Source organism: Azolla caroliniana, unplaced genomic scaffold (genome assembly GCF_043228905.1).
Source record: "Azolla caroliniana isolate FFs.n. ecotype wild unplaced genomic scaffold, voAzoCaro1.0.p SCAF_5, whole genome shotgun sequence".
Classification (NCBI taxonomy): Eukaryota; Viridiplantae; Streptophyta; class Polypodiopsida; order Salviniales; family Salviniaceae; genus Azolla; species Azolla caroliniana.
Genome location: NW_028230440.1, coordinates 8,926,392 through 8,954,349, shown reverse-complemented (window position 1 = coordinate 8,954,349; position 27,958 = coordinate 8,926,392). Strand labels below are relative to the sequence as shown.

Here is a 27,958-nt window from a genome sequence, read left to right as displayed (position 1 = left end):
AGGGAACCAATCTTTTCCTTTTTCTGGATTCATGTTTAGAAACTGTGCAATGTTTCTAGCACAAACAGTTCAGACATGGATTTTCTACGTCTGCATTAGTTACGGTATTATCATTATAAATTGATCTTTTGTAAGGGAAGAAATCCGTGTTTCTACATCCATGCAATGGACATTTGCAACTTTTCCTGCATCTTAAGAAAAAGGAAGCATGTTGTCTCTGTTCATGCATGGATTTTCGAGGTCTGTATCCTTCTCTGTAGCTATACGCATGGATATTTTAGTCAGGAAAGAAATCTGGCCGTGTCTCTGCATTCATGGTATGAGAACTGCAACAACTTTTCCTGCCTCTGAAATGAAAGGAAATGTGAAGTTCTGTTCAGACTCGAATTCAATGTGCGTACTTCATTCTTTATATTTTACTCCTAGATATTTCTACATGACTGAAGAAATCTGCATTTCTGCATCTATGGTAAGAAAACTGCAACTTTTCCTGCACCCTGAGCGAAATGAAAGCTGTCATTTTGATGTAATGAAAGCTGTGTTTCTGATGCATATTCATGTTAAGAAGAACTGCAGCTTTTCCTGCATTCGAGAAAGAAGCATGGATATATTTTTATGACTACACCATAGATGCTTTTCATATGCTTCAACTTTTTATGCATTCATCTTCTGAAATAAGCATGCATAGGTCTGCATCATTACTGTATTTTAATACAAATTCATGTGCACTAATGATTTTCCTCAAAAAAGCATATGGTTTCTGTTCACGCATGGTCCTCACAATTCATCCTGTTTTTTATGCATGATTTTTTTTTATGTTTGTACACTGCACTTTATGTATTCATTTCTCTCGTGGAACTTACTGATTACAAAATTTCAGCCCGGAGGACATGCAAATCCATCGAGAAGCGCAAGTATGGTTTCTTCATTTCTTTTGTTTTTGTTTTAATTGCATTGCAAACTTCTTTATGAAAGTTTGCTTCTTTGTTCAGTTTTTGATGCAAGGATAGACAAGCAGAGGAGAAATGATGAGCAAAGAGACTTGATTGTAAGGTACCATCAGCATGTTGTATATTCTGTCTGCGCTTAATTTCTCCAAGTTTGAATGCTAACATAGGAATATGTTTACATATATATGTCTGTCTGTGGATAATCTATCTCTTAGATATCTGAAAGATGATAGACTTGCAAATGAAGGAAATAGTTTTCTTGATAGATCGGATGCATATAGACGCAAGCGAGAGGCATGTATTTTCCAGATCCAAATATTATATATACGTTTCTTTTGTTTTCATATTATCTGGGATCATTTTTTCTTATTATAAATCATCCATGAATAGGCTGAAGAGAAACTGGCTTTGGCAAGTAAGAAAGAAGAAACAGAAAAGGAAGAACGAATAAAAAGAGCTGCTGAATTGGTCTTTCCACATAAGCCCTTCTGATTCTGAATATTTCTTATGTAACAATAGAATAGATATATAGTTGCATTTGATCTTTTGCATTGTGCCTTGTGATTGCCTCTATGGATGAACTCAAACGAAGCCACTGACTAGATATTACTAGGCTGCAACTTGGTACATTCCTGATATTGTGCTGAATAACTGTAACAAATTCTTCTGATTGAATCGATCGATGTCATGGATGAAATATATACTTGTCGCTTCCCATGTAGGATAGTTCAAAATAAGCTTTGGGTTGCCTTTGTTAGAGAGATTTGTGTCTTCTTGCTTGAAAGTTAGTATGGACTTCTAGAATATATTTAAAGATAGAATAAAATGTTTCAGGATATGCCTTTTCTGTGCCATTTTAATGGTTAAAAAATGGTATAGAGGAAATCAATATTCTTTTGGTTGAACCAATAAGCTGAGGGTGAAGACCTGCATAAGTTTCCAGAGAAGATTTGTAAGAAAATCATTCAATGATCCTTAGTTTGTAGAATGCTTCAGGATATTTTTGTACTCAATCAACATGAAGCAAATTAGATAAATTCCTAGGTATGAAAACATCCATGTTCTTTCTATTTCAGGAGTGAACCCAATCGAAGTATTCTTACTCAATTTTCTGGTAGCTTATGTGTTTTGCATGACTCTATTTAGTCTTCATAAATAATCATGATTGCATTGTGCTCTATTATGAGACAAACCGATTTATGTTTGACAATATTGTGAAGATATTCAGGCCAATGAGGAGGATAAGTGGATTGCAAACACTTTGGAAGTGAATGATGTAGGGCCAGAGAGAGAGGAAAGGGTAATTCATCAACTCATTAAAGATTCTCCAGAGTTACAAAGCCTACGGGCCAAACTACAAATAGCTGAAATTAGTCGACAGAGGCATCAACAGGTTTATATCAGCCCATGGATATTAATGCTTATAACGACCAGGGTTGATTCTGAAATTTGCAAGAAATTTCCAGTTGCGTGAGAAACGTATCATTGAATTAGAAGAAGCTGCGCGAAATGCTACTTTCCACAAGGCTATGGAGCAACATATAGCTGAGGAATCAAGAAAAGAACAAGAGCAGCTGCAGCAGAGGCAAATATTACAGGTATACATATGCTAATTTTCCATTTTAAAGTGTCCTTTTTCCCCATATTGAGATGGTACAGCTTGAATCATTTTTTATTTTGTTAGGACTTCCGAGGTACAATTAATATAATTCTCTCTATTCCATGTTTTGTAGGGAGTCATTTTATTTATTTATACTCAAAACACACTGCAAATTGTCCAAGTGTCTTTTGTTCACAAGCTTTGGTTCATGTTTATACAGTGGGTACACATCTTATCTCAGGCACACTACCACCTAAACCAGTGCTCACCATAACACTGTGGTTCCAGAAAATTCGAATTAGATGTTCATCACAGGAAGATGTTTGCTATTCAAAAAGTATGCCTCCTGGTAAGTTGCATGAATAGCAACCATTTTGGGCTGCAATTTCAGGGAAACATTTAAGATTGTGGATGATTGAGCAAATGAGGATGAAGAAAATGAGCATGATTGATAGAATGGTGATCCCTAAATCAAAGCATATACTTAACTCATCATTGGTATATTTTCTATTGGCGGAAACTTTCTTAACACTGGGTAAAAGAGATTGATGGGATTACCCTTGGGGGGGGTAACAATTGAACAATCAAAATCCTCCTATCCCGAATCCAATGTAGACTAAGAATCTTTAGTATGTTTCATATCAAGTTGTTTGTCAACGTGACAGGTAAGAGAATCTTCAGATCATTTTGTGACAAGTCCTTTGGAGGATTGGGAGTAATTAAGTCAAGTGATGGTTCTTTTAACATTGGAGGTCATAACAGTTTCCAGAATATCCCTCTCATTTCTCTGATGTCTGTTTTCAAGGGATCACGTCTGTCCAGCTATGTGGGAACCAGAATAAGTATAGGTTGTAGAAAAAATATTCATATCAGATACCACTAAGGCATTGTATAAATACAAGCTTGAAACAGATCTAGTGAGGCATTGTATCTGTTGATGTACAATTTAATGCATTGTATAAATAAAAGCTTGAAACGTATCTAGTGATGCATTGTCTCTGGTGATGTATTAAAAACATGAATTTTAATTTATAGCTAATTTCAAAGCAAAGCTTGGACCAACAACTGCATGAAAAAGAACAGAAAAAACTGAGGGATTTTGAAGAAAAAGTACAGGAACATGAGGAAATGGAGAAGGTTATTTGATGCCATTCCACCTGTTACTTTTCTCAGTTGGTGTTTTAATGATTACACTACTTTGGTTTTGTCAAGGGTGAACACTGGAGACTGTAAATATTGATGATATAGTTTGTATTGAGCTTTTGCAGCACATTGCTGAAGTTCAAGAAGAATGTGATCGTGGCATAAAGCTCAAAATGTAATTAAACTGATGAATGGATATGTGGTGGCCTCTATTATAATCTTCTGTGCATGGCTTTCTAAAAACTTGAATATAATATTTGGAAAATATCGTCTATGAATATTAATTTACTATGTGATTGATGGATTCACTTTCACAGCACCAAGCAAGCGGAGCAGCGCAAGTACATGACAGAATATCTTCAACAGCAAGCGAGATTGCAACTGAAAAAAGTAAATTTTCTGAGGATATTTGTTTAACTCTTTTATCTCTATTGAGGCATCAACAATTGTTCTAAATATAATGTATGTTTTCACATGAGATGAAATTGTGGATTTCATTGGTTATTTTGGCTTTTCTAGAGGCTCTCATTGTAGTCTAGGGAATTTCAGCTCATAATTTCCTTTAAAGTTATTTTGTGAGGGGCATCATGTTAGATGTTTATTTAAATTTGTGATTCTGTCCTAAGAGATCATATTGAACCATTAGAAACGTGAGGAGGAAGAAGCAGAGAGACAAAGATTAGAATACCGGCAACAGCTTGACCAACGAATTGCTGAGAAGGAAGCAAAGGCGAAACTGAAGAGAGAGCAAGATGAGAGGTGTTATTTTCTCAATATTTCACGGTGCAAACTTCATTAGATATTTAGTTCTGTAGTCAGGTTCTTGGCATTCTGTTTACAGGATACATGCTGCCCTATCAGCTGGAAAATTAGATGAGATGCGCCGAAAGGAAGAGCTTGAGAAAACAATCAATGATTACTTCTTTGAGGTTGCAGAAGCTCAATATCAGAAAAGACAAGAGGAGCTACAGATACAGGCAAAACCTTTCCCTTTTATTTGTTTTGGGGCGTCCAAGCTGTTTTCTTATTGGTACACTTGTATCTTTTTAACAGAGAGAGCAAGTTCGTGAAAATCTTAGAGCTGCCAGTGACATGTATCAGAGACTGAAAGAACAGCGCAAGCAGGAGGAAGTTGCAGAGAGGGAGAACTTTAGAAAGAAAATGTTAGAAGAATTGGCTGAGGCAAGTTATTATTAAACACAAATTTTCTGACATAATTTGATGATGTAAACTTGGAAAGATGTCTGCTGCAAAAAATTATTAAGAGGTTAGTGCAATGCCTAAGCAGGTTCAGTCTGATATGTCACTCTAGTGTCATGGTGTGTCAAAATACAGTGTAATGAACTAGCTACAGTTCAAAACCTGCACTATATGAACCAGACCATCTTGACTCTCTAATGCACATGCCATGGTAAAGTTGATGCTTAAAACTACCTTTACAATACTGCTGTGTTGTCACAATTGCCTGATGCAGTTTCAGAACCATAGCAAAGAGAGGAGGTAAGGAGGACACTAACAGAATTGCTACTCTCAAAGAGTCTGCATGAAATGGACCCCTGGCTTTCTCTCATAATTTAATGCGATGGATTTAGATGTTTATGTCTATGTTTTCAGTGAATAAATATAGTTTCCAAGAATTCACATCATTTTCAAATATATTTGGAAAGAATCCGTGTGTTGATCAATTGATGTACTGAGAAGTGTGGGAGTTGTGAGTTGTGAAACATGTCTAGTAAACTGGTACATATAATTACATACTATATTCTAGGAGTTGCTAAACCGTTCCTCCTATAGCTTTAAGAAAACTTATCACCAGCGTTTATCCTATATGAGATTCCTTCAAAATCTCAGCTGTTACAATCTATATCAAATATGATATAGCTCAATTGTCAATGCCTTCTCTTGTCAGGAGAGAAATTCATGCTTCTGTTTGGGTCTGGAACTTTTTCATAGATCTCAATGATCACAAATACTTCATCTATTGAATCTGACAGGCACATAAACTTGAGCAATTGAGTCAACAGAGGAGCCGAATGAAGATCGAGGAGCATAAGCGAGAAGTAGAGAAGCTTTGGCTTGCAAAGCAAGAAGCATTTAAGTTGCAGGTTTGAACCTCCACATGACATTTTCATATTGTTCTTGAAAGAGACAAATAAGGCATGGTTCTATATATTAAGAGTGTATAAATACTTTTCTTTTAAAAAAATTCTTCGGTGATAGATTGAGGAAGCAGCATGGCGACAAAGAAAAGAAGAGGAAGAGGCTGCAATGAAAGAAGCTGCAATTGAGAAAGAGCGACAAAGATTACTTGCAGAACACGGGAAAAGATTAGCAGAATTCCTCCCTCCTGGAACATTGAAGACACCAGAAGATCTTAAACTAGTTGGTTTAAAGCTCTAATGGATTAATCTTTGTTCTAGTTGGTTCTGTAGCAGGCTTTTGATAGATTCATTAATGCAATATTGACATTTATTTATATTGGAGCCTTTATACAATCTTATATTTTTGGAGATACTTACGTTGGAGTATTGGTTAGCACTCTGACCAGCCTCTCCAATGACTTGATAGAGATTTTGGTACAAGAGAAATGATCCAGCATGATGATTCTGCTGCATTCTAGATCTGTAATGTTTTTCTTAAGAACTTATGAATAAAAGTACGCCTCCGCAAGAATAAAAGTCTTTATTTCTGTTCATTTTGAAGGATCTTGTATATTTTCTGGCCCATGCATACATATATGGACCTCCTTTCTGTTTAATTTGTAGATAGTCATGGACCTCTTTGCCTATGGATATTAAAAGTAGTTTAATTTTGCTTATACATACATGTATGAATAGACTTCTATTCCCATACATACATACATGTACCTATGTACATTTACACATACTGTATACATACATGTATTCAGAAGCTGTCCTCATTTCTGTTTAATTTTGAAAACATGAACCCTAGAATTGAGACTTTCAAAATTAAGTGCGTAGACATGATTAAAAATATCGAGCAAAAACAATCTGAGGTTGTAGAATTCTGTCCATATATTATATATGTACATATATATTCTGGGAATTGGTAAATTCACAGTTTTTCTGTATTTTCACAGTTTTTTTTTTTGAGTTCAGAAATATGATTACAAATGATAGCCAGATTCCATCCCCCCAAAAAAACTGTGAAAATACTTTAAAAACTGTGAATTTACCAATTTCCTATATTCTATATGTGTAATATTAACTCCTTTTTCTTTTTATTATATAATCATGTCTATGTATATATATAAATATATGTGTAATATTAACTCCGTTTTCTTTTTATTATATAATCATGTCTATATATTAACTCCGTTTTCTTTATATTATAAAGAACTTCTCGTATAAAATGCCCATATAAGAACAATCTGAGGCTTTTCAAACAAGAAAGAACACATGATTAAAGCATCAAATGGAAACAAAGGAAAGCATTGAGAAAATAATCTCATTAGTACAAAAAACTATAAAACAGAAAAGATTAATATCCCAGCTGCGCATGGACATGATCAGGCCATTTCTTAGTCACGCTTTGAGCCATTCATCAAACGTTAGTCTGTTTTGTGCAGACAAGAATTCCTCTTGATCTTTCAGAAAGTCAAATTGTACAGATATCATAGATTTGAAGAGGGAAGGTTTTTCAGAAACAAGAAAATTTGAGCACTCCAACTTAGGCCATGTCATACATTTCATTACATCTACAAAAATTGGCAAGAAATTATTAAATTTATATTAGTCATGTTCACTGCACGAGCTCAACAAAAGGGTGATATTTCCTTAGTTAAAACAATCCGTCAATTAAATAACCGACAAATAAACCACCACCAAAATGCAAGAGCTGTGTACAGAAAATAATCCCTTTATAAGAATTAAACATCCCATGCTTACATAATGTAAGATACTTTTATATACAGAAGCTTTAATCTACAAAAGGTGAGATTTGTAAGAACTAGTAGTATTCACTACAAAGGAGTAAAGAGTGGCCCATGGGGTAATCAATGGAGCCTAAAAGCTATAGTAATGGCTAAATTGTTATATGGTGTGTGCTAAAATCATCATACCATGATATATGTGCGTGTTAGCAACACCACATTGCAAGACACATGGCAAGCATTCTTGATTTTCTGTAGGGCATAAAAGAATTTCAGGGAGTATTACTTTTGGTTCTCGAGTTAACACCCAAACTACATGGGCTCTCATTGAAACATACCATTTCATTTCCAGTCCAAACGCCTTTCTTTTAGAGTTTATACTGTACTAGGGCACACCATTTTTTCCTGTTTAAGTACTCGCATCAAACACCATCTCCTGTTTTAAGTCGGAAATGAGCTTTGCATTAGTATGTTAATGCATAAAAAAAGAAAGCTCAGTTATCAATTTCATCAGAAAGGAATAAGAAAATCAATTGATAAAAAGACTGCAAATTTAAAAAAAGGAAGAATGAATAGATAGGTAAATAGACAATATACATTATTGCACATTGGGCAGTTGGTACTCCTCTCCATCCATTCCAGAATGCATGCTAGGTGGAAATGATGCTCACAGAACGTATCGAATCTCGGGTTCTCTGCATCATACCCTGTTCTCCATGTAGCATATATATACATTTTTCTTCTTTTTTTCCACCTTGCCATAATCCCAAAGGAAGAATTGGAAATGATAAATAAAAAGTTTAGAGAAAGATGATGAACCTTCAAGACAAATTGGACAATCGTCTCGCACAACTGAAATTATAGACTCTACACTCCAACTACCGTTCTTATGCTTCACATTAGGAGAAGGAATAACATCCAATTCGTGATATTCTGTATCTTGATCTTTAATGTGATCAGAATCCATGGCTCTTATATCACTGTCATGTTCATCGCTATCAATGTTTGCTTCCGATTCAACATATCTGCTCTGATCAACAATAGTTGATGTGCTATGAACAGATGGAGAAGCCTCATGTTTTGGAGTCGAGGGGCAAGGAATATTACACTGCAAAAAAACCTGAATAAGATAGATATATTGGGAATCCTAACATAAAGAAACTGGAATACCCACACTTTCAGCTTAGTAAATGTCAAAATAATCCTGAGTGCTCACAAGATAAAGAAAAAAAACCTTCAGGTTTATCACGATTTTAGCTAATAACGACACCTAATGTTCTGCAAGAATATATCAATGGATACCCACATTTCCTTCCTTGCCTAAAGCATTGAAATGCTCATACAATGCTACAGGGTTTTCTATTCAATCCATTTTCAGATAACATTTAAGGTTGAAATCATCTCAGATAAGTGTAACTCTCAGAAACCTACTCTAAAGTTCTAAGGCTCCCACCAACTTTTTCACCATATGGCTCGCAACCAAACTGAAGAAATGAATCTGTCAAACTTTTTGGATATATATACAAGGCTTATGCTAGTTAAAAGATGGTTAACGTTTTCTTAGTTTGCCAATAACATTACATTAATGAATCTAATCATCCACAGGAAAAGTTCCAAAAGAATTAGTACAGGGAAAAATCCTTCCTTCCAATTGTTCGCATGGACACAAATCACATCACACCATTACATAGATGCACACATTTGAATATGAATGTACTTGATGTGATTTAAGACAATAAATTAACTGTTGATTGTAACAATATTCTAGATGATATTGCCCAAGATAATAATCCACAACTACTAAGGTTCAAACTACCTGAACACAAAGTCAATCAAGTTTTTCATGTGAGACTTACTCCTTGAATATTTAACCCCCAAAATTTTGAAATCCATTTATTTCCCGATCATCTACGTTTTAAGCATTGCATGAAGGTTAAAAACAACATGTACAGAATACAGGAAGGGAATCAAGCCATTCACTTCTAAAGAAAAACTATGTGAAAAAACATCTGGTTTAGCGTAAATGCAATGATTACTAATCACATTTTCACAGGTCCTAAAGAAAACTAGAACGTCGGTAAGGGGTTCTCATCATAGACGGTTTTCTAGGATAGGAAAACGTAAAGAAAGATCCTCAGAGAAACCAAATCTCTGATATATACACTAACTATTTCATAGCGGAAATAAAATTCCTGCTTTTACAAGAATCAAGAAACCCTAAAATATATTTCGATATGCATATCCATTCATACTAGAAACGACTAGAGTATTCATCTTTCTTTTTTCCTGCAAAAATAGTATCTCTCTCTTTTTCTGACTCCTTGTTTCTTCCTGTCTCTGTCTCTATTACTCTCTTGCAAACACAGATAACGACTGCATAAATTATTCATGCGTATAATTATTCCCCTAAAACCTAAATCCTAAACTAGAGATTGATATATGCAATATTCATTGTGGAAACAAATGAATCTCTCAGACTCTCTCTCTCTCACACACACACATCATACACCATTAACACCATTACTATTTAGCCATATACAACATACATCTAAATAAGTAAATTCACAATATGTTTGCTTGTACTATGATTACCTTCGCATTAAGGTAACAACAAGATCTGAAGCAACAGATGGTCCATGTGGGGTTGGAAAATTTGGAGAAATTTGTGATTTCTTCCGTTGGGCGGCTACACACGCATCCCATTTGTAACGATTTGTATACAACTTCGATTATTGAACTGATTATCTTAATTTTATGATTCATAAACCTATAGCTTAAATACCCTTAATCTGATCTCTCCTGCCTCTCTTCATTAATTTCACACCTAGCTATCTATTCTGTTGCAATTAATGCTTGATATATAACATTGAGATCAGTTGCCGCGGCGTATTATACACATAAGTAGCTCTTGAATTACTACACATACCTTAGAGAGAAAAAGAAAAATGAGCTTTAAAAATAAAAAAATAAAAAAATAAAAAATCTCTGGAAATGGTATTTTGGGGGGAGAAGAATGGGTCGAAAACAAAGAGAGATGGAGATTGGATTTTCCTATTTCTGAAAGCATAATTGGGAGATTTAGGCGCAAATGCTTTTGTATTGGATGGTAGGCAAGGGGCATATAGTGAAAGAGATTTTAGAAAGTTGAAGGGAGTGGTAATGTGGCAATTTTCTTTATTGGAGCAAAGTGGAAATTCTTTCCTTAGTGGAGTGTTCCCTCTTTTGGCTATTAGCAATTCATTCAAACATGTTCCACTACTACCCATGTAGTGTATGTTGTTAGTTAGTGGGTGTTTCTTTATTGTAAGTCGTAGTGTTTTTTCACACACTTTTATTAATATAATTGTGTGTTTTCACTAGAGAGAGAGAGAGAAAGCAAAAAGCAAATATTACAAAAGATGAGTCCTATCGGTGGCATATCAAGGCTAGCCAACAATGTAGACAAGAGAAAAAAGAATGGATTGCAAGCAACGGGTTGGGCTACATTACATGGCTTCTGCACCCAAAGATATTTCACATGACTTTCATGTTGATATGCCATGAAATCATTGGCCACATATAGAGAAAGTTGTGGGGCAAGGCCAAGGCTAGGGGCACTTATGATAGAGTTTATGTAAAAGGGAAGGAAAGGAAAGACTCTACTATACTTACATGAATGGGCCAAATATGCGTCAAAAAAAAAACGAGCTAAAGTAAACCCATCAAACATGAGGAGGCGGGTTCCGACTCACCCCCAACCAGCTATCGATAAATGTGTATGTCCCACCAACCCGCAATTGCGATGGATATATAAGAGAAGGAAGATATATGTAAATAGAAAAAATAAGTTAATGTGAGCCAAAAGAAATGAATAGTTGTCCTCAGTATGTAATGCCCTCCATGTGTTTGTTAGGGCATGTGTGTCTATATAGTACTACATTGGCTACTGATAGATTCTCTAAATATCATTACTTAGAACATGTTGTTGTTAAGTGTGTCGATGTCATTGGTCTTCATTTTTAGTCTTACCAACTCAAAAATATTCGTGAAATGCATTATATCTCAATGTGATAACCAATCTGTACAATCTAAAGTGTTGTTATGTCACTTGAAAGTTGAACATACTAAAAGTTAAAATACGATGTCAATACATTTGTGGACATCACTTCTACCAATCATTTGTAGATGTACTCTCTAGGTCATAGATTATAATGGACGGTTACTTTGCTTTAAAAGATAATTACGAGAAGCCACAAAATAATCTTATATAACGGGACACCATTTTGTCTTGTCCAAAGGAGATTTTGAGAATCTTATTTAATATTGTAATAAGCTTTTGGGTTGTCTCCTCCATTTTCTTCCTACAGCTTTTTAAGTACTCTCGAGATGGGTAATTTTACATACCATCAGTCCATTTCATGAGAATCCTAAATGTTTGTACTTTGACCCATCATACAAGATCTCATTCATAGCAATAAATTTCTATGCCACTCAACTAGGTGGTGGACGTGTACCATATTCATGACAATAGATTAAATTGATAAATCAAGGGAGTATTGGGGATCATAATACACTATTTAAATGTATACGATACCACTTTAAGTTTAATGAGTTGTATACTTCCTATATTTTAGGCATTATTAGGTAGATTACTAGAAATGATGGCGAGTTAGTGTACATTGCACGTACCGATGAGGTGAGGTCGAGAACTATTAATCAATAATAAGACAAAAAGTGAAAGAAATTGACAAAGGAAATGAAACCATTCATGGGAAATAAGAACAAATAACAGAAATGATCATATGCTTGCATTGCATGGAAAACACATCAGTTACACAATGGAATGTTGTTGAATCTTGATACACATGGGAAGAAAAGACTTGTATGCTTTCCACAAAATAGGGCTTTCAGCTCAACTTTAGCAAACTTAACAAGTCAAACTTGTTCTTTATTTATTCCTTATCACATATGCTCACAAAGCCTAAAATACTAGGCGCTAGATTCTACCTAGTTACCCACCTAAGGATAGAATAGTTGTCTTCATCCACCTAGCCGGTGGAGACAAATTTGAGCAGAATGGCACATGATGGGATCAATCAAATGCTACTATTAGAGACATATACAAGCCCTTGCAAAGTTTAAAAAAGGTTTCACATAGATATGAACATTATAATCAAATTTGTCTTGCTTCTTGGTACCTTTGTTTTTCAGCAAACTTGTTTTCCAATTAAGTGTACCAAATGTTTACCATGAAACAAATAATCATTTTGTCAAACTCGAAGTCTTCATTGTCAATGATTTGCAACAAGATAATTGAAGGTATAATTTGCATTCTAAATGTGCTTAAAAGTCAAGTAGGATCTTAATTATCACTTTTGACATAAACGTCGTTTGCAAATGGTAAGGTGACAACTATAAAGGCATCATACCTATCCCCCCTTTTCAGGTATTAGCCATGAAAAGTTTACAACCCTACTAACCATGCAAAGTTTTGTTATGAACAATACAACCATCACTTCTTACCATGCAAAGTTTTGTTACGAACAATTTTTCTTTTTATAAACACGTGTCATATCAATGCTATTATAAGTTATGATGGAAGTCATTAGTTTACAACCCTATGAGGCACAATTGACTCCGCATTTAAATTGTATCTTGGTTGTGGCAACTCTTATAAGATACTGCCAATCGGTCATTAAATAAGAAAACACAAATTCACAAACCAAAATCAGCTAAATATAACATCCGACCGGAGAATATACTTCACACCTTTGGACACCACTCGTGCCTCATGCAGCATACATTTTTCACCGTGCAAGTGAAGTAGGGCCATTCCTGCAATTGGTGACACCTACATGAAGAATAGCCAGATAGTTATTGGGCAATATGAGAATACAGCATGCCATATATTAAATTTTAGGTAAGGCTGATAAATTCACCGGCGTGAACCACAATTCAAGAAAAATGTACCCCAATTTAAGTGTCACATTTTATTCACTGACGAACACAAGTCAACAGCAGTCTTGTCTCTCACTTGTATTAGCAACATGTTGGAGATGCGTCTAACAATTCTAATACCAATGGACTACACTTTTCTCTCTTTAGAGTGTACATTGCCTGTCAGTTAACGGAAACCTCTTCCCGGGTCTCTAAGTCTGTCCAAAAATGTTCATATATTTGGAACAATACCCATCCCATAGAGTGCAATATTTTGCATGGCATTTGCAACTATAATATATTAACCCTTTCTCATTGCATATATTAGCCCTTTATCTTCTTTGTCATTCCTCTTGTATCCTCATTCACATTGGCAAACAAAGGAGACTATGAATTACACTATCAAAGTTGTGGCACCCATGGAATTCATATGGTGCGAATGGTACATATATGAAAACATGGTCTTCTCTGGTTCTTAATCTGGTGAGACGTCTGTCTTGGACCATTCATATTAAGTACAGTCCTCCATGTCTCCAGTTCATCTTCTCTGGTTTTGAATCTAGTGCAACGTCTCTCTCTTGGCCATTCATGGTTCTCTGTGTCTACACTACAGTTTTGAATCTAGTGGTATCTCTCTCTGTTGAGTTCCGTAGTCATGTCACTAGCCTCCTGAAGAAACAATAAATAACCATTCTAATCACCCTCTCAGATGGATGTAAACGGTGAGATAAGGATCTACAAAATCCATCTTCCTCTGCTAACAGGGATTCAGAGGTTGGTTCTCTACATGCCAAAGCATGAGTATTGAGTGGAGCTCTTCCAAATAGCCCAAATAGATGAGGGAGACCATGATCTTCTCCAAGGAAGCATCGGTTGATTCGAAATTATTATTATTTCATTCATAGATTGACATATTCGCATTCGTCAGGTTTCCCATTCAAATGCAAACGAATACGAATACGAATGGGTGGTCAAGTATTCGTTTAACTCAAAAAAAAAAAAACTGTCTTTTTTAATTTCCTAGGATAAAAAAAAGGAACTTGACAATAAATAAGGATAATAAAAGAGGGACTTGGGGATTTGACACTACTAAAATTTTATAATAAATATATAACTTATAAGTTATAAGTATTCGATTTATTTTTAATAAATAAATAAAATAACAGAAAGGCTCATTAATTTCTCACTTTTTATTCCCCCAAAATTTATGGATATTTTTATTTTGACATTAAAAATAGTACATCAACCTAATCATATCTTCAAAGTTCATACTAATCATATCTTCAAAGTTCGCACTAATCATATTTGTATAATAAATATAAAAATATTCGTTTTTAAAAAATTAATTAATTGATTGATTAATTAAAATAAGTTTCATAAACTCTCTTGACACTATAATCTATTAATGAATAATTGTTCTTTTTTTGGTGAAATAAATTTATTTAAATAAATAAATAAATATTTTATATTTATTTTGCAAAACGAATGGTTTTTTAATATTCTTGGGGCCATTTCGTATTCTCGAATATTGAGAATATCACGCATGGAGAATATCACGAATATCACGCATGTGTCAATCTATGATTTCATTACATGGAGAACTGCATCTTCAGAGGCGCTTCCTAGATATATAGTTCATACTCGTATACAAGATGGATGTAGGATGTTGCCCACATGCATATTGTCATCTTTAGGTTTGGATTTGCAGAGGACACACACACTTGAACATGTTTGTCGCATACAATAGTTTTGGCTTATAGTATATTCATAAAAATAGGTCTCTCTCTCTCTCTCACTATCTTTGGGAGCTCCCTAAACGAAGGTATCCAAGGTTGGCACTTATGTCATCAAGCCAACTGGCTGAAAATGGAGACACTCATTGTTGGTATTCTGAAATGCAGCAATGGTTCGAGTCACATGGCATGAGTATAAATGCACTACCCCCGTTCCAATATAGCTTGGACTGTCCCCATCTAAATATGACCAAAGTGGAAAAGAACAAAGTGATCCGAACTGATATTATTAACTTGGAAAACAAGATAACATGGATCAGCCCCAAAATACCACTTGGTACAAAGATGGTCCACTATAAGACACACTTCTTACATACATCGGAGGATGGATTCGTTATCAGGCCACCTTATATGGACATACATCTATCCTATGCGCTGCGTATTGTGATAGGGCAGCTGCGAACTTCATCACATCAGCTACAGATTGAGGTAGGCAGATATACACGACTAGAGAATTTGTCAATTTTGTCATCAAGGAGTGGAATCTGAGGGACACTATGTTTGTCATTGTAGTGTCTTTTATGAAATCAGAGGGAGATACCATTGCCTCTTTAAACAAGGCTTTGGCCCACTATGCAAGGTAATGGAATATGAGGACCAACGATGCCTAGGACTTTTCTTGCTAGAGCTCAAGAGACATCGGGAAAAGTTGTTGAAGAATACAACCACACAAGCTCATCCACAAAGAATAATCACAACTCTCTTTAGCTCCATCACTCCTACTAATGCTACAAGTCAATCACGGGATACACAAATGGGCTCCAGACCAGGACATAACAAAGGGGTTACAATTGATCGGGTAATAGCAATTTGTTGTGCATGTAGGACCCGGCCCCATGGACCACGACCTCGACACCCTTGTCATCGACAGATAAAAGCCATTATCTCCCGCCATCGTAGGTGCTTCCCTCGCTTCGGAGACATTTCCATTTTGGATCGACGTATGCTAGAGATCTTTCGAAAACAAAAGCTACAATATACCTAACTTGAGAATCTCACATGTGCCAAAAACCAGATTCCCTCGTTTCTTCTCTTTTCATCTTATTTACTTTTATATTTACTGTGTAATATTTATTTTATTTTGATTTGTTCTCAAAGACGAGAAAACACTCAAGATGTAATCTTTTCTTTGGTCTTATAGGCCATTTTGGCCTCTTAAAAGACGTTAATATATCTTTCTTCTTTCTTTCTTTCTCTAGCATCAGAGTCATACATTTGAGAGAACCCAATTCTTCCGTGGATATTAAAGGCTGGGCAGTCAAAACTTTTCAAAACTAACAGTTTGACATTGACAATCCAAATCATTACATTTTAACATCCAAGAAATTACCTCTATAGAATCACCTCTTCGTCCTGTATAGAAAACTGTTTCACCGCCTTGTAGCTGCTGCACCATCACATTTTCATCTTTAAGAGTATTCTTTTTACTCATCTTTGCAGTTCCATTTAAATATACAAGAAGGGTATACTTTGTTCTACGCCTTCCATCTAGATAGATACTTTCATCTATATGCTGACCAAATCTTTGACCTTCTCTGTATCTGATACAATAACAAGGTCAAATTGTAATTAAAATTTTGAATCATTTGACGAAATCATAGGCCGAAGACATTTGTAGGCAGGCATGCACATACACACATACATGCACCTCTAGTCGCCCTCAATAAATCAAAGAATTTTCCAGCATTGTTCTCTACAAGTAAACCTTTATAAGATCAATATGTTTTGAGGTGAGAAATTGTGTGTGTGTGTGTATACACAGGAAGATAAAAGAAGAGACAGAGACGAGAGAGAGAGAGAGAGAGAGAGAGAGAAAGTGATCCGGAATCCACTTTATTTTTGTTTTGACTGTAAACAATTACAACTATATGTGAACTACTAGAAAATAATGGATATCATTTATATGATATTGTTTTATTACAGACAAAGTTGATTTCTAACGAATATCTGCAATTGTGGTACACATATGCCTCCAAGCAAGTAGAAACTATCCTTTTTTTAACAGCATGCTTGCACATTCACATTAATGAAAATATGACAAACGTAGAGAAGCCCTAGATTTGATGCTCACAAACATACCTGTAGAATCGAATATTAGGGTTTAAACCCACTGCCGATCTTCCGTCTGATTTGATGTTATCGAAGATCCGGGATAATCCTGAATTCCAAAGGCTCTCTGCAAGGGCATTATTTTGCAGTGACACTCTATCATTGTCTCTAAAGGCTTCTCCTTTTGCTGGACCTAAGCTTCCTTGGTGTGAAAACCCTAATCCTTCTGCATAGTTTATGAAAGCATCACATTCATATGCATTGAGAAGATTTGGCACCTACAATTTTTGCAAATCCAAAGAAGTTATAACACTTTTTGCAAGTTTTGATATTGTCCTGGTGTGAAAACCCTAATTCCAGTGCATATTTCATGAAAGGAAATCACATTCATCTTATCGAGAAGATTTGGCGCCTGCAAATCCAAGGATGTTTCGCAACGTAGTTTCGTGAGTTAGTTTTCTTGAAGTAAATGAAATATAAAGGTAAAATGAAAACCTGTCTTTATCTTGTTTCATGGAAGGTAAAACTGTGGCTAACCAAATATTACAAGAATCAAATAATGTTTCTGATAAATCTGAGGAAAATCAGATCGATGTACAAGAGAAAAATATGGTTATCTTGTGTAATTAGATAGTTAATCTCCTAAATATTGCAAATGAACGTTCTTAATCTTTCTTACAAATGTTGAAATTTGAGGAAGCATGTGCACGAAATTTCAGGACTTAGCGAACATAGTTAGGTCAATTTCTCATACTTTACCATATTTTTGATTTCTCTTTAGAAAGATCAACTTAAGAAAAAGAAAAAAAGTGAAACAAGAGACTGGTTTCAATTGATTATAGGAGAAAAAAAATGGTTTGATTAACTTAGGGTTTCTTCCAACAAAGCTAGAGCAGGTTAGGTGTAAGTACCGTGAAGAGAGAGAAAGCTTTGAGTTTCTTCACTTCCAAATCTGGTTTGAGCTTTACGACAGGAAACGTAGAAAGAGAAGCTCCTGCCATCGCCATCGCCATGGCCGCAAGGAGCGGCGAGGAACAGGAAAAGATTGTTCAGGATGCTCTCTTATTTATTGTCTTCCGTTTCCACACAGTGAATGAATGAATTTATTCATTTAAGCTTCTAGACTCTATTTCTTGTCTATTGGGGGGAGGGGAGAATTTCCTTCTATGTATATGTTTGTGGTGGCATAATAAAAGCATTGATTTGGTCAAGTGTTGTAGTATCTGTTGATTTGATTGAAAAATGCGATGAGTTCTCGGAGGACAGAAGTGTCGGTGGTTGATGCAATAAGATCATTCGGTCACAACTGACAAAAGAACTTGTAACGTTAACTAACAAGGCTGTGCCTCTACATCTTTGATTCCAAAGATAATAGGGGTGAGATCCTATCTCTTCGTTCTGGTGAGAGAGAAAGAGTCAAGAGTTGTTTAGGAGCGTAATCTATGTTTACATGTGTGGCCACAAAAAGATTTTGGCTCACTTGAGATGATCCGAGTCCCCAAACAAACAAAAGATCTACTTACGTGGGTTCATGTTGCTAGAGTTGATTGAGTGAGCAAAATCATCAAAGATTTATGTTGATGTTGCTAGAGGTGAGTGACCAAACTAATCATCTTGATTCAAAGAACAAGTTTTCGAGACAACCTATCTAACAATAGTGTATGTAGTAGCAAAATTTGACCACGGACAGAGCATATGTTGGATATATCATTGTTTTCAAGGTTCATTCAACCTAGAGATGTAGGTAGACTCAGTTCAGTTGAAAAGTAGCATATTTTCTTTCAATGTTAGTGAGAGCAAAAACCATGCATGGACTAACTAACTTAACCAACTGCAGGCAAGGATGTGGACGTTTGTGCCTCATGTGAGTGCTAGCTATTTGGACATACATGATACACATACGTGTTACATACATGACTAGATATGTAGATAGAAATCTGTATGTATGCATTGATTGACGTGAATTGCAGAAATAACACTGCCATGGCACTACAAACTTAACGATCATCTTCCTACTTGTGTTCGTTCACACTTTATTTTATATGTGATCCCTAAACAAAATTCAAAAGATGTTTGTTTCACCACCAGGTGAATCTTTAAGACAGTTTTACAAACATAACACCACCACATGACAAATCATGACTGTCAATCGAGTACATGACTGTTGTTAAGATTTACTGATTGACCATCTCATGTTGATACATTCATTACAAATTAGGTCTACGTCTACGCTACAAGAAAACCCTAACAAATTAGGACCCATTTCTCACAAACCTCCTGTGTCCGGATGTCATGGACAGGAAGGAACATTGGGTCCTGATCAATGTCTAATTCTAACACATTGTATGTGATTTGATCGTATCAAGAAGTGTTATTTTTATTAGTTACTTGCAGACTGTTTGCGGCGCATAGTTGTCTGTATATGTCAAGAGGCTTCAATCCGTTTCCTCAGTACTCTCTTCTCAACATCCATAACTAGCTGCTTTCTAGATCTCAAGTAACTCGTAATTTCCTTCATCTTTTTGCTCTTGTTATGATCCTCATCTGCAAAACTTACTAGCTTTCTCTTCCTTGTCTTTGTATTGTTCTCCTTCATCACCTCATTATGGTTAGTTTCCACATCCACTTCTCTCTTCATGTCCTCCATAAGTTCATCACAATTCTCAGTTCCTCTGATACTTGACTCCGTAATGGCATCAGGAAGCTCTGATGGTTTAATCCTGAGAGCTTCATTCTCAGAATTTCCATTACAGAGGAGATCAATGGGGAACTCCGCTGCATCTTCTTTAATCCTGAAAGATTGATTCTCATGATTTACCTCTTTTTCTTTAGGCCTATGAGCTTCATTTTGAGCATTTTCATTGGGTGTAAAGACCTCTTCTTCATTGACACTGCCAGCTTGATTCTCAGTTTTTTCGTTGGTTAAGGAGACATCGTCAGTCTTTACCTCTTTTTTCATTACGAGCTCAGCTTCCCTTATCAATTTCTGCCTTACTTTGCAGCTTTGTGACTGTTTGGAAAGATCATTGGGGAGCTCATTCATGCCTTCTTTTACATGTTCCTCTAAATTTGTCTCTTCAGAATCTTCTCGATTAGGTTCACAAGCTCTCACAAGGTGAATCTATTAAAAGGATCTTCAAATTAGTAATCGAAATTAAAAAAAGGGTTAAACTTGAAAACCGTTCCGACAAAGCAAGGAGTTAGAACTTGAAAAGAATTACCTTGAATCTAAGGGGCTGAACAAGCTCAAAAACTAGTGCATCTCCGTCAACTAGGCCGTGATCTAAAGAGAATCCTCTCCAACCCCCACTCAATCCAGTCTTGTTGGCGAGGTAAATAGTTTCCCATTCTTCATTTTTCTCATCCTCTAAAACAATCCTGTCATCTCTCTTTGGCAAATGATCTCTACAGAATGAAACAGGCAAACCCTGAAAGAATCCAGGTCAAAAATGGTTAGTTACTGTTTTACAAAACAAAAAAAATCAGCACTGGTACAAAAGCACCACAAAGTCATGGTAGAATATTTCATGTGACGTTTTGTTTTGCTGTTTGATGTTAATATATATGCCATACATGACAAAAGCTTCAGCTACCATGTCATTAGTGCCGTCTCATGTTAGCGCTAATTCACGTAACATTACAGCATCATTAATGTTGTCTCATGTTAGCATTCACGTAACAGAAGCTTACACTCACTGAAGCTCAAGCATTCATTTCATAGAACTAATGGCAACATTCATCATATCATTCGATCAAAAGAATGCTCAAATTTTTGAACACTTACAGCATGTTATTACTTTCATGACCTGCGAGCGTGGAACATTGAAACTAAGAAAAGGACCGAGATTTAGGTTAATATATTGACAGCATAACACTTGTTACGAAGCTCATACCAGCCAGAATCCACCAGTGACATGAGATTGCAACATCGGCTTCACAAAGGAAGGATGAGAGAGAGGAAGGCCCTCTTTAATGGACTCAGCTCTGCTTGTAGCTCCCATTCGTGCCTCATCTGAGGCAAATATCCTCTCATAGAGACGAGAATAATGACGATGAGCACCAGCATTATCAAAACGAGCTCTGCAATCAAAACAAAGTATTTCATGCTGGTATCTTATGAGAAGCTCACATGAAAATCGTTATAAAGAAGGTACCACTTGTCCATAGCTTTCGTATCATGCTTATTACCTTCTCCTAACCTCAACTTCGATCTGTACAAAACCATCACGAACAAGATGTCACAAACAGGCAATATGCAGCATTTGGCGAACTTCTATATTAACAAAACCATGACGAACAAGATGTCAGAAAAACTTTTGATACCTCTTGATAGTCCGGCTGTGGATTTCCCGAGTTCCTGGTTGAGCGACGCAATTTCACTTTCACTGTTTCTTTTATAATGCGAGGTCTGCTCCCCTTTGGTTGCTGTTCAGAGTAAGGGCAACATAAAAGAGTAAACATGAAGGCCACAGTACTCTAAGACTGAAACAATAAATCTAAGAGAAACAGAAATTACCAAGGACAGTATGAGACAACAATAAATCAGATATGCAAAAACATTTAAATAGGAATTTACAGCAAACCTTACTAGAAAATTTGAAAGCTGTAACAATTTGAGGTTTAAAAAAGATAGCAGTTAAATGAAAAGGAGAAACGAGGAGCTTAATCAAGATCCACGAACCGAAAACAAGATTCCATCAGTCTAAGAAGAAGCAGAACAGAATAAAGAACGTTGAAAGAGATGAGAAGTTATTATTACCCCAACCGGAGAACATCTTGCTGGACTGATCATAAGGTTACTTGCTGCAAAACTCTCTGAAATTTCTCTAATTCCAAGCTCCTGCAGAGAGGAAGAAGAAACATAAAACAAAAAAAAATAGATCAAATTGATATGTGCTGAGCCAAAAAATTTACCAATCAAAAGAACAGCCAAATCATGGGGAGTATACTGTGTGGCCAGGGATAAGAGCAGTAATAATGGACAAAAGTAAGTCCACACGGCAAAGAACTTAGCAGAGGCAAACCTGCAAGCGCTTCTTGTTCTCTTCAATTCTCTGCTTTCTGGCATTCTCATACGCAGAATCAACCAGTCCAACCATGGGGCGAAAGAAACACACACACAAAGAGAGAGAGAGAGAGAGAGAAGCTAGAATTTTCTGTGTAGACTGAGAGAGAGAGAGAGGGATCTTCAGGTTTCGCGCCAAAGTCTGGTTGTGGTGGTAATAATATGTAAATTAATAAGCATTTCCCGCCAACGGTAAAAACTCCTGCAATTAACTTAACGGGTACATACGTTAGTCAGTCTTTGTAGATTAACGATTGAAACCCTCTCACTCTTACTCTCACACACAAAAAAACACAAGCCCTCAACCTAGCCGTCAAACCGTTTTTAAACGGCTTGGCGATTCAATTCAACTCGGTTTAGGCTTGAGCGTCCTTAACCAGTTGCCAAACTGGTGTCAGCTAAATTGATTCCCAAACCAGTTAAGGCTTAAGGTTTGGATTGATCAATCCATGCACGCAAACAAATAAGGTAATGGATTGTTTGTGCCCATTACCTTATTCATATACTAAGCCTTAATCGACTCTCTTCTACTTGCCACTCACTACTAGGTCTTCATCACAGAAACATGTTATTTCATCAACATTGAAGGGTGTGCCTTCCGCCTTGCGAACCTTTCATCTTGTGTTTTCACTTAAAATTATGCAACGATTTCAAATCGTGCCATGTGAATCAACTTAATCTCTATTTTTTAAACCCTTGTCTGAGTTTGGAAATATGTGAGGATGGAGACCAATCAAAGAATGTCATAAATGACTAGCACGATTAAAATGTCAAGCCCAAGCACTAAAAGTAACAATCAGCAACAGTTCGATTTGAAACCGCAGCTTAACGACTTAACAATTCGGTTCGATTTCAACAGTTAGAAACCGCGATTTAACGGTGTCGTGAAGTTTCGCGCGTGTTTGTTACTAGGGCAAGACCACGGGGGTCTTGGACTAGGGAGTACGAAGGGATAAAGAAGACCCGAGGTTTGCTTTACGATAATACTACTTCCCGGGCAAGGGCTCGGTGCCCCTTTTGTGGGGTCGGTGGCTTTCGTTGATCACGACTCGTCGAGTTTTCGAGATCACCGCATGAGCCAAGTGATCAAATGGGTACAAGCAAAGATGAGCACGCAAAATGAACGCACAAGGGGACGAGGACACAAACACAAATGCATGTACGTCTTTATGAGGAGGAGAGGTGCATGGGCATGCCCGAAACGCTCCCTCATCACAAGACGGCCGAACGTACAAGGAGACGAGAATTAAAGAAAGAAAACATGAATGACATTGGCTAAAGAAGTAGATATGTAAGTTCGATTGCAATGCAAGAGTGCCCTTTATAAAATAGGGTTTGATTACAATGTGGCAACTTCTAGTTAACCACAAACTCAACAAAACATAAATGTTAAATGCCCTTATAAACGAGCAAATTCGAACACAGAGCACGAACACGAAGAAGACGAGCACACGAGCACACCGCACCACACCACAAAAATGCTGACCCCAATGAACCACGACCACCCGAACGGCGAGCACACGGGCTTGCAACGACGAACGGGGGCGAAGCAACGCCGAACCAACGAGGCTCGGGCTCACGAGCACCATAAACAACCCGAGCACTTCGAGTGCCAACACGAAGAAGACGACCACGTGGCGATGAAGAAAAATGATGAAGATGAAGAGCTCCGAAAGAAAAATGGCAATAGTCTCCTCCTCCCAAAACGTCCTCCCCCTTTTCCACTTCTTTCTGTACCTTCCAATCTCATTAGCTTAGCCACAATGTTAGCATATACTTATTAGACACTTAATATGTAAGATGTCAACAAAGTTACTGCACATTCACACATTTGTGTTGATATCGTTGATGTTATGTTGCCCAGAGACTATTTTAATACCTATAACATGAATTTGTGTACCTACTTTGCTATTTCATTTCATAACACCAAGCTTGATTTCATAAACTTTGCAAGGGTCCTCTTTTTTTTAGAACTGTAGAAATTGCTTTGATTGTATTGGGAATCTTTCAACCAACTATTAGCGAAGCTCCCGCATCTCTCCATTTATGCACATGCATAAATGTGAATCCTATAACGAGCCAAAATTTGCATACATTCCAATCAATCAGTTACCAATCACAAGAGCATTTGTACATCCCTTCCATAGAGTACATCCAAGTATGTCTCTACCATTTGCCGCAACCCCTAAGTACTGCAAGCTTTTAATCCACATGCATACGCAACAACATCCAAAGAGATGCATTTGATCAAATCATTTCAATGCTTCCTGTGTTGATCCATACATGTATTCTTGCATAAGTCTAGTCCATGATGCAAGATCTCAAACTGGTAGCATTCTTAGAATGTGTCATGCTTCTAAAAGTGAGCCACAATTAGCATACATGAAAATCGAACAAATTGCAACTTAAGAATACCTTTGTAGGCCTATCATGGTGATCTCATTGTGAAAATTTCTCCATTGTCCAAGGCTCCTGTACTACAAACTTTTAGAACACAAGAAAATGTGAATGTGTTTGGAGACACACCAACCTCTTGCATCTCTTCAAAGCATTTGCATGCTATCATATAAAGCAAATTTTTAACATATCCTTAGATTGTCCAAGATACAACATCTTGGATTGGCACCCTCACAAAATTGAATGTGCTTCTGTGAGCAAATAACATTCAGAATACATAAAACTTTTGTAAATTGGCAGGTTGCTTTCTTAGCCTTTTGATGTAATCTCCATGTAAAGTTCCTTCCTCTTCGAATATCCTTAAGCCAAGAACAAGCTTGTAAAAGAGACAACCACATGACTACTCTAATATACACCTTGCTCTTCAGTGTATAAAAATTGAAAGCCTCATGTAGATGGCCACATTGGACAAAACCCGACAAGAGAGATCCCACGATTATTCATTTGGATTCACCAAATTGTTCAAAACTTGGTGGGCAAGAGCCATATTGCCACACTCTACATATAGTGGCACAATGAAATTCCCCAAATACGCTTCTAAAACAATACTGCAAATGAATGAATACAAGCATATGTAATATGGATTCTTCTGTTTCTTGCATTCTTGCAATGCATGGATGACATCACCCAATATAGGAAATCCAAATCTACAATCTTGGGAATTATTGATAGACTCTATACTATGTATCCTTCTACTCACGAAGAGATCCATATTGCAACCCTCTTCCTCTGTGGAAAACTCAATGCCACTACAACTTCTCTGTAGAAAGATCCACGTTGCAACCATTTTTCTCCACAGAAAACTTCACATCAGTACCTCATTGTCCATGGAAAGATCCACAGATCCGTAATGCAACCATCATTCACCATGGAACATTTTGTACCTCTATCATATTTCTTGATGGTAAACTCCATACGAATATCATGTTTCTCCATAGAAAGCTTTATGTTCTCTTTATTCGTCCAAAGATTCATGTTTTGTTTATTTACAATTCCATGTCAAAACCATCTCTCTCCATGGGAAACTCCATGCTTACAGTCTCCTTATCTCCGTCAGCAACGTCAAAAAATGGCCTTTCCTTTGATATTTTCATGGTTTTCATGTCCATATCTATGGCCTTTTGCATCATCTTTCTCTGGAAAATCCCCAAAAATGGCCTTATCTACAAAACCTTTGTGTGTGTTTGAAAGCCATTGATTAATTCTCTCGTGCTAACACTAATTCTCAGCTCTTGACATGAGGCACCACATTTAAAGGAATGCAATTTCGTTACCGTTACATCTCTTTGAAACACTTATGCGCCTTACCAAAAGAAGTCATATTCGGTGTAACCTGCTAATATTGCAATCCAAGCATAGAAATCCCAGGTTCGAAGTGCATTTAGTAGATTTTTTGTCTCATTTAGACTGTTACCCAAGAAATGTATAAAACAACACCATGAGAAGGAAAGAGCACCTGTGTCCCCAGTATGTTTGGAGTTGTTTCAAAGGCTTATGAATCTGATCTAGCTTCTACTAAAAGCTGGATGGAACTCGATGACCATTCTTGAGTTTTCTAGTGTCATTTCTGTTTCATAAATACCATTGTAAGGTAGATAACAACACTTGGAAAATGATTATTGTCGATATTCAATCATAAATTTAATATTATCACCAAACATATACCTGTATTCTGAACCATTTATTAGGTAAGCCCCATAGCTTCCAATGAATGCAGCTACCAAAAGCTGGTTCAAAATCATTCAAAAGGCATTCCTTGCTTCCAAGGCAAGTTCTACACTCGTTTTCATTAGTATTTCTGCTTCAGGAAGAGATATTACTTTGGAAAGGAAACCAACAATGGTCTCCTATAATATAACATGATATTCATACTCACATTTGCTGAGAATATGTTGACCTAACTTTAAAACCAAAACCGAACCACGAAACCGCGATTTTAACAGTTTAACGTTTTAGATTTTTTGTAACAATTCGGTTTAAATGGTTTAATTGTTCAGTTTCATTTAAGTTTCAAATTTTTAAACAGTTCGATTTTAAATAGTTAGAGTTTGACACCCTTGTCCACATGGTTTTGTGAGTGGACAATAAAAGCTAATTCTCAGCAAAATCCCATAATACAAAAACAAGAAAACAAATAATATATCCCTTGCTATAAAGTTGTTAGTAAGGTTTAGGGTGCAAGAAGCTATGTACTAATTGTAGGAAATATGGGACAAGTTTTTGGAATAACTCATTCGGTAAGGCAAGGATGCCCACTTGCCCCATTGTTGTGCCTTACTGCGCCGGATCGTTGCGTGAGTCGGGTGGAATCGTCCAAGTTTTGGACTAGGAGGAGGAGGAATTTAATACAGATAAAAAAATATGAATAGATTGAAAGAAAGAGATAGGAAACTTGTGAATCCCACGAGTATAATGTATTCTATTAATCAACACTTAGAACCCTAATAATATCCAAGAATCAACCCCCTTCTTACATTTTGCTCCCCATCCTTCTATAGTGTTGGGAGAGGCTAAGTATAACTTACCACATGGCAAGCATCATGTTTTTTTCTTTCTAACTATGGTATTCATGCACACTAGTTGTGCATGAGTAAGTTTCCTCGAATATATATGTGAAACATATGTTTATTTTAACATTTTGTGCATGTAACATATGTACCATACCTATTCATTTTATATGCGGCGTCTCTTTCAACAAGTTTACGAACTGTTGAGCCCTAGATTAAAGGCATGTGGATTCCAGGGCATGATAAAGAGTGATTATATCAACCTTCACTTATGATAACACCGGGTCATTTGAAACAGGTAATATGTCGCATTCTCTTTTTCATATTTTAGTGAGATGTTAAAAGATGCCTTATTTAAGCATAATTTCAAAAAGGCACGACGCATGCGTATCGTTTATGAAAACATAGCGAAAAATAGAACTAACTAATATCATGTCAACAAAATCATCCAACGTATATTCTATCTACCATGTTTTTGTCCAAATCTTAGATAGGGGTATATTCGTCAACGCAAGTATAATAGTAACACAAGTCCTTGTGCATATTCTAAAAAGCATACCCCATTGAATAAGTGACTTCTTCTAAT

General features: G+C 36.4%; 4 protein-coding genes across 7 annotated transcripts; 1 reads left to right on the top strand and 3 right to left on the bottom strand.

The window, feature by feature from the left end:
• Positions 1-566: 566 nt before the first annotated feature.
• Positions 567-6,392, top strand: LOC147864076 (uncharacterized). Its single transcript, XM_087320048.1, has 14 exons — positions 567-914; positions 993-1,053; positions 1,166-1,244; positions 1,341-1,418; positions 2,179-2,343; positions 2,417-2,548; positions 3,586-3,687; positions 3,819-3,868; positions 4,011-4,083; positions 4,340-4,452; positions 4,535-4,670; positions 4,747-4,875; positions 5,688-5,798; positions 5,914-6,392. Exons 1-14 carry the CDS (start codon positions 722-724, stop codon positions 6,091-6,093), a joined length of 1,602 nt encoding a protein of 533 aa, XP_087176174.1. The 5' UTR covers positions 567-721; the 3' UTR covers positions 6,094-6,392.
• A 1,028-nt stretch (positions 6,393-7,420) lies between these two features.
• LOC147864075 (uncharacterized) lies at positions 7,421-10,555 on the bottom strand. 2 transcript variants are annotated; one of them, XR_015529747.1, is made up of 4 exons: positions 10,178-10,555; positions 8,405-8,693; positions 8,183-8,297; positions 7,421-8,021 (listed from the first exon to the last, which is right to left on the bottom strand). XR_015529747.1 is itself a non-coding variant. In XM_087319138.1 (4 exons), the coding sequence occupies exons 1-4, from the start codon at positions 10,346-10,348 to the stop codon at positions 7,995-7,997; spliced, it is 597 nt and encodes a 198-aa protein (XP_087175264.1). In that variant the 5' UTR covers positions 10,349-10,551; the 3' UTR covers positions 7,421-7,994. The 2 variants fall into 2 exon arrangements, 1 of the variants encoding a protein (XP_087175264.1); XM_087319138.1 differs by having other exon boundaries at positions 8,183-8,292; positions 10,178-10,551.
• A 2,350-nt stretch (positions 10,556-12,905) lies between these two features.
• LOC147864074 (2-oxoglutarate (2OG) and Fe(II)-dependent oxygenase superfamily protein) lies at positions 12,906-18,425 on the bottom strand. The gene is made up of 4 exons (XM_087320079.1): positions 18,255-18,425; positions 17,374-17,621; positions 16,625-16,835; positions 12,906-13,415 (listed from the first exon to the last, which is right to left on the bottom strand). Exons 1-4 carry the CDS (start codon positions 18,354-18,356, stop codon positions 13,293-13,295), a joined length of 684 nt encoding a protein of 227 aa, XP_087176205.1. The 5' UTR covers positions 18,357-18,425; the 3' UTR covers positions 12,906-13,292.
• A 1,130-nt stretch (positions 18,426-19,555) lies between these two features.
• On the bottom strand, positions 19,556-22,522 carry LOC147864073 (B3 domain-containing protein Os05g0481400-like). 3 transcript variants are annotated; one of them, XM_087319103.1, is made up of 8 exons: positions 22,368-22,522; positions 22,103-22,183; positions 21,667-21,768; positions 21,532-21,554; positions 21,237-21,423; positions 20,565-20,771; positions 20,002-20,464; positions 19,558-19,968 (listed from the first exon to the last, which is right to left on the bottom strand). In XM_087319103.1, the coding sequence occupies exons 1-8, from the start codon at positions 22,440-22,442 to the stop codon at positions 19,769-19,771; spliced, it is 1,338 nt and encodes a 445-aa protein (XP_087175229.1). In that variant the 5' UTR covers positions 22,443-22,522; the 3' UTR covers positions 19,558-19,768. The 3 variants fall into 3 exon arrangements, with proteins under 3 accessions (XP_087175228.1, XP_087175227.1, XP_087175229.1); XM_087319101.1 differs by having other exon boundaries at positions 19,557-20,464; XM_087319102.1 differs by lacking the exon at positions 21,532-21,554 and having other exon boundaries at positions 19,556-20,464; positions 21,237-21,421; positions 21,642-21,768.
• Between the last annotated feature and the right edge of the window lie 5,436 nt (positions 22,523-27,958).

Coding starts and splice junctions, on each gene's coding strand:
- LOC147864074 (XM_087320079.1), bottom strand. CDS start 18,356: ATGGCGATGGCGATGGCAGGAGCTTCTCTTTCTACGTTTCCTGTCGTA. Junction 17,622..18,254: donor AAGCTTTCTCTCTCTTCACG/GTACTTACACCT, acceptor CAAAAATTGTAG/GTGCCAAATCTTCTCAATGC. Junction 16,836..17,373: donor CCTAATATTCGATTCTACAG/GTATGTTTGTGA, acceptor TTATTGTATCAG/ATACAGAGAAGGTCAAAGAT.
- LOC147864075 (XM_087319138.1), bottom strand. CDS start 10,348: ATGAATCATAAAATTAAGATAATCAGTTCAATAATCGAAGTTGTATAC. Junction 8,293..8,404: donor TTGTCCAATTTGTCTTGAAG/GTTCATCATCTT, acceptor CATGGAGAACAG/GGTATGATGCAGAGAACCCG. Junction 8,022..8,182: donor ACTGCCCAATGTGCAATAAT/GTATATTGTCTA, acceptor GACTTAAAACAG/GAGATGGTGTTTGATGCGAG.
- LOC147864076 (XM_087320048.1), top strand. CDS start 722: ATGTGCACTAATGATTTTCCTCAAAAAAGCATATGGTTTCTGTTCACG. Junction 915..992: donor AAATCCATCGAGAAGCGCAA/GTATGGTTTCTT, acceptor TTCTTTGTTCAG/TTTTTGATGCAAGGATAGAC. Junction 3,869..4,010: donor CGTGGCATAAAGCTCAAAAT/GTAATTAAACTG, acceptor TCACTTTCACAG/CACCAAGCAAGCGGAGCAGC.
- LOC147864073 (XM_087319102.1), bottom strand. CDS start 22,442: ATGGTTGGACTGGTTGATTCTGCGTATGAGAATGCCAGAAAGCAGAGA. Junction 22,184..22,367: donor AGAACAAGAAGCGCTTGCAG/GTTTGCCTCTGC, acceptor TCCTCTCTGCAG/GAGCTTGGAATTAGAGAAAT. Junction 20,772..21,236: donor TCACTGGTGGATTCTGGCTG/GTATGAGCTTCG, acceptor GGATTCTTTCAG/GGTTTGCCTGTTTCATTCTG.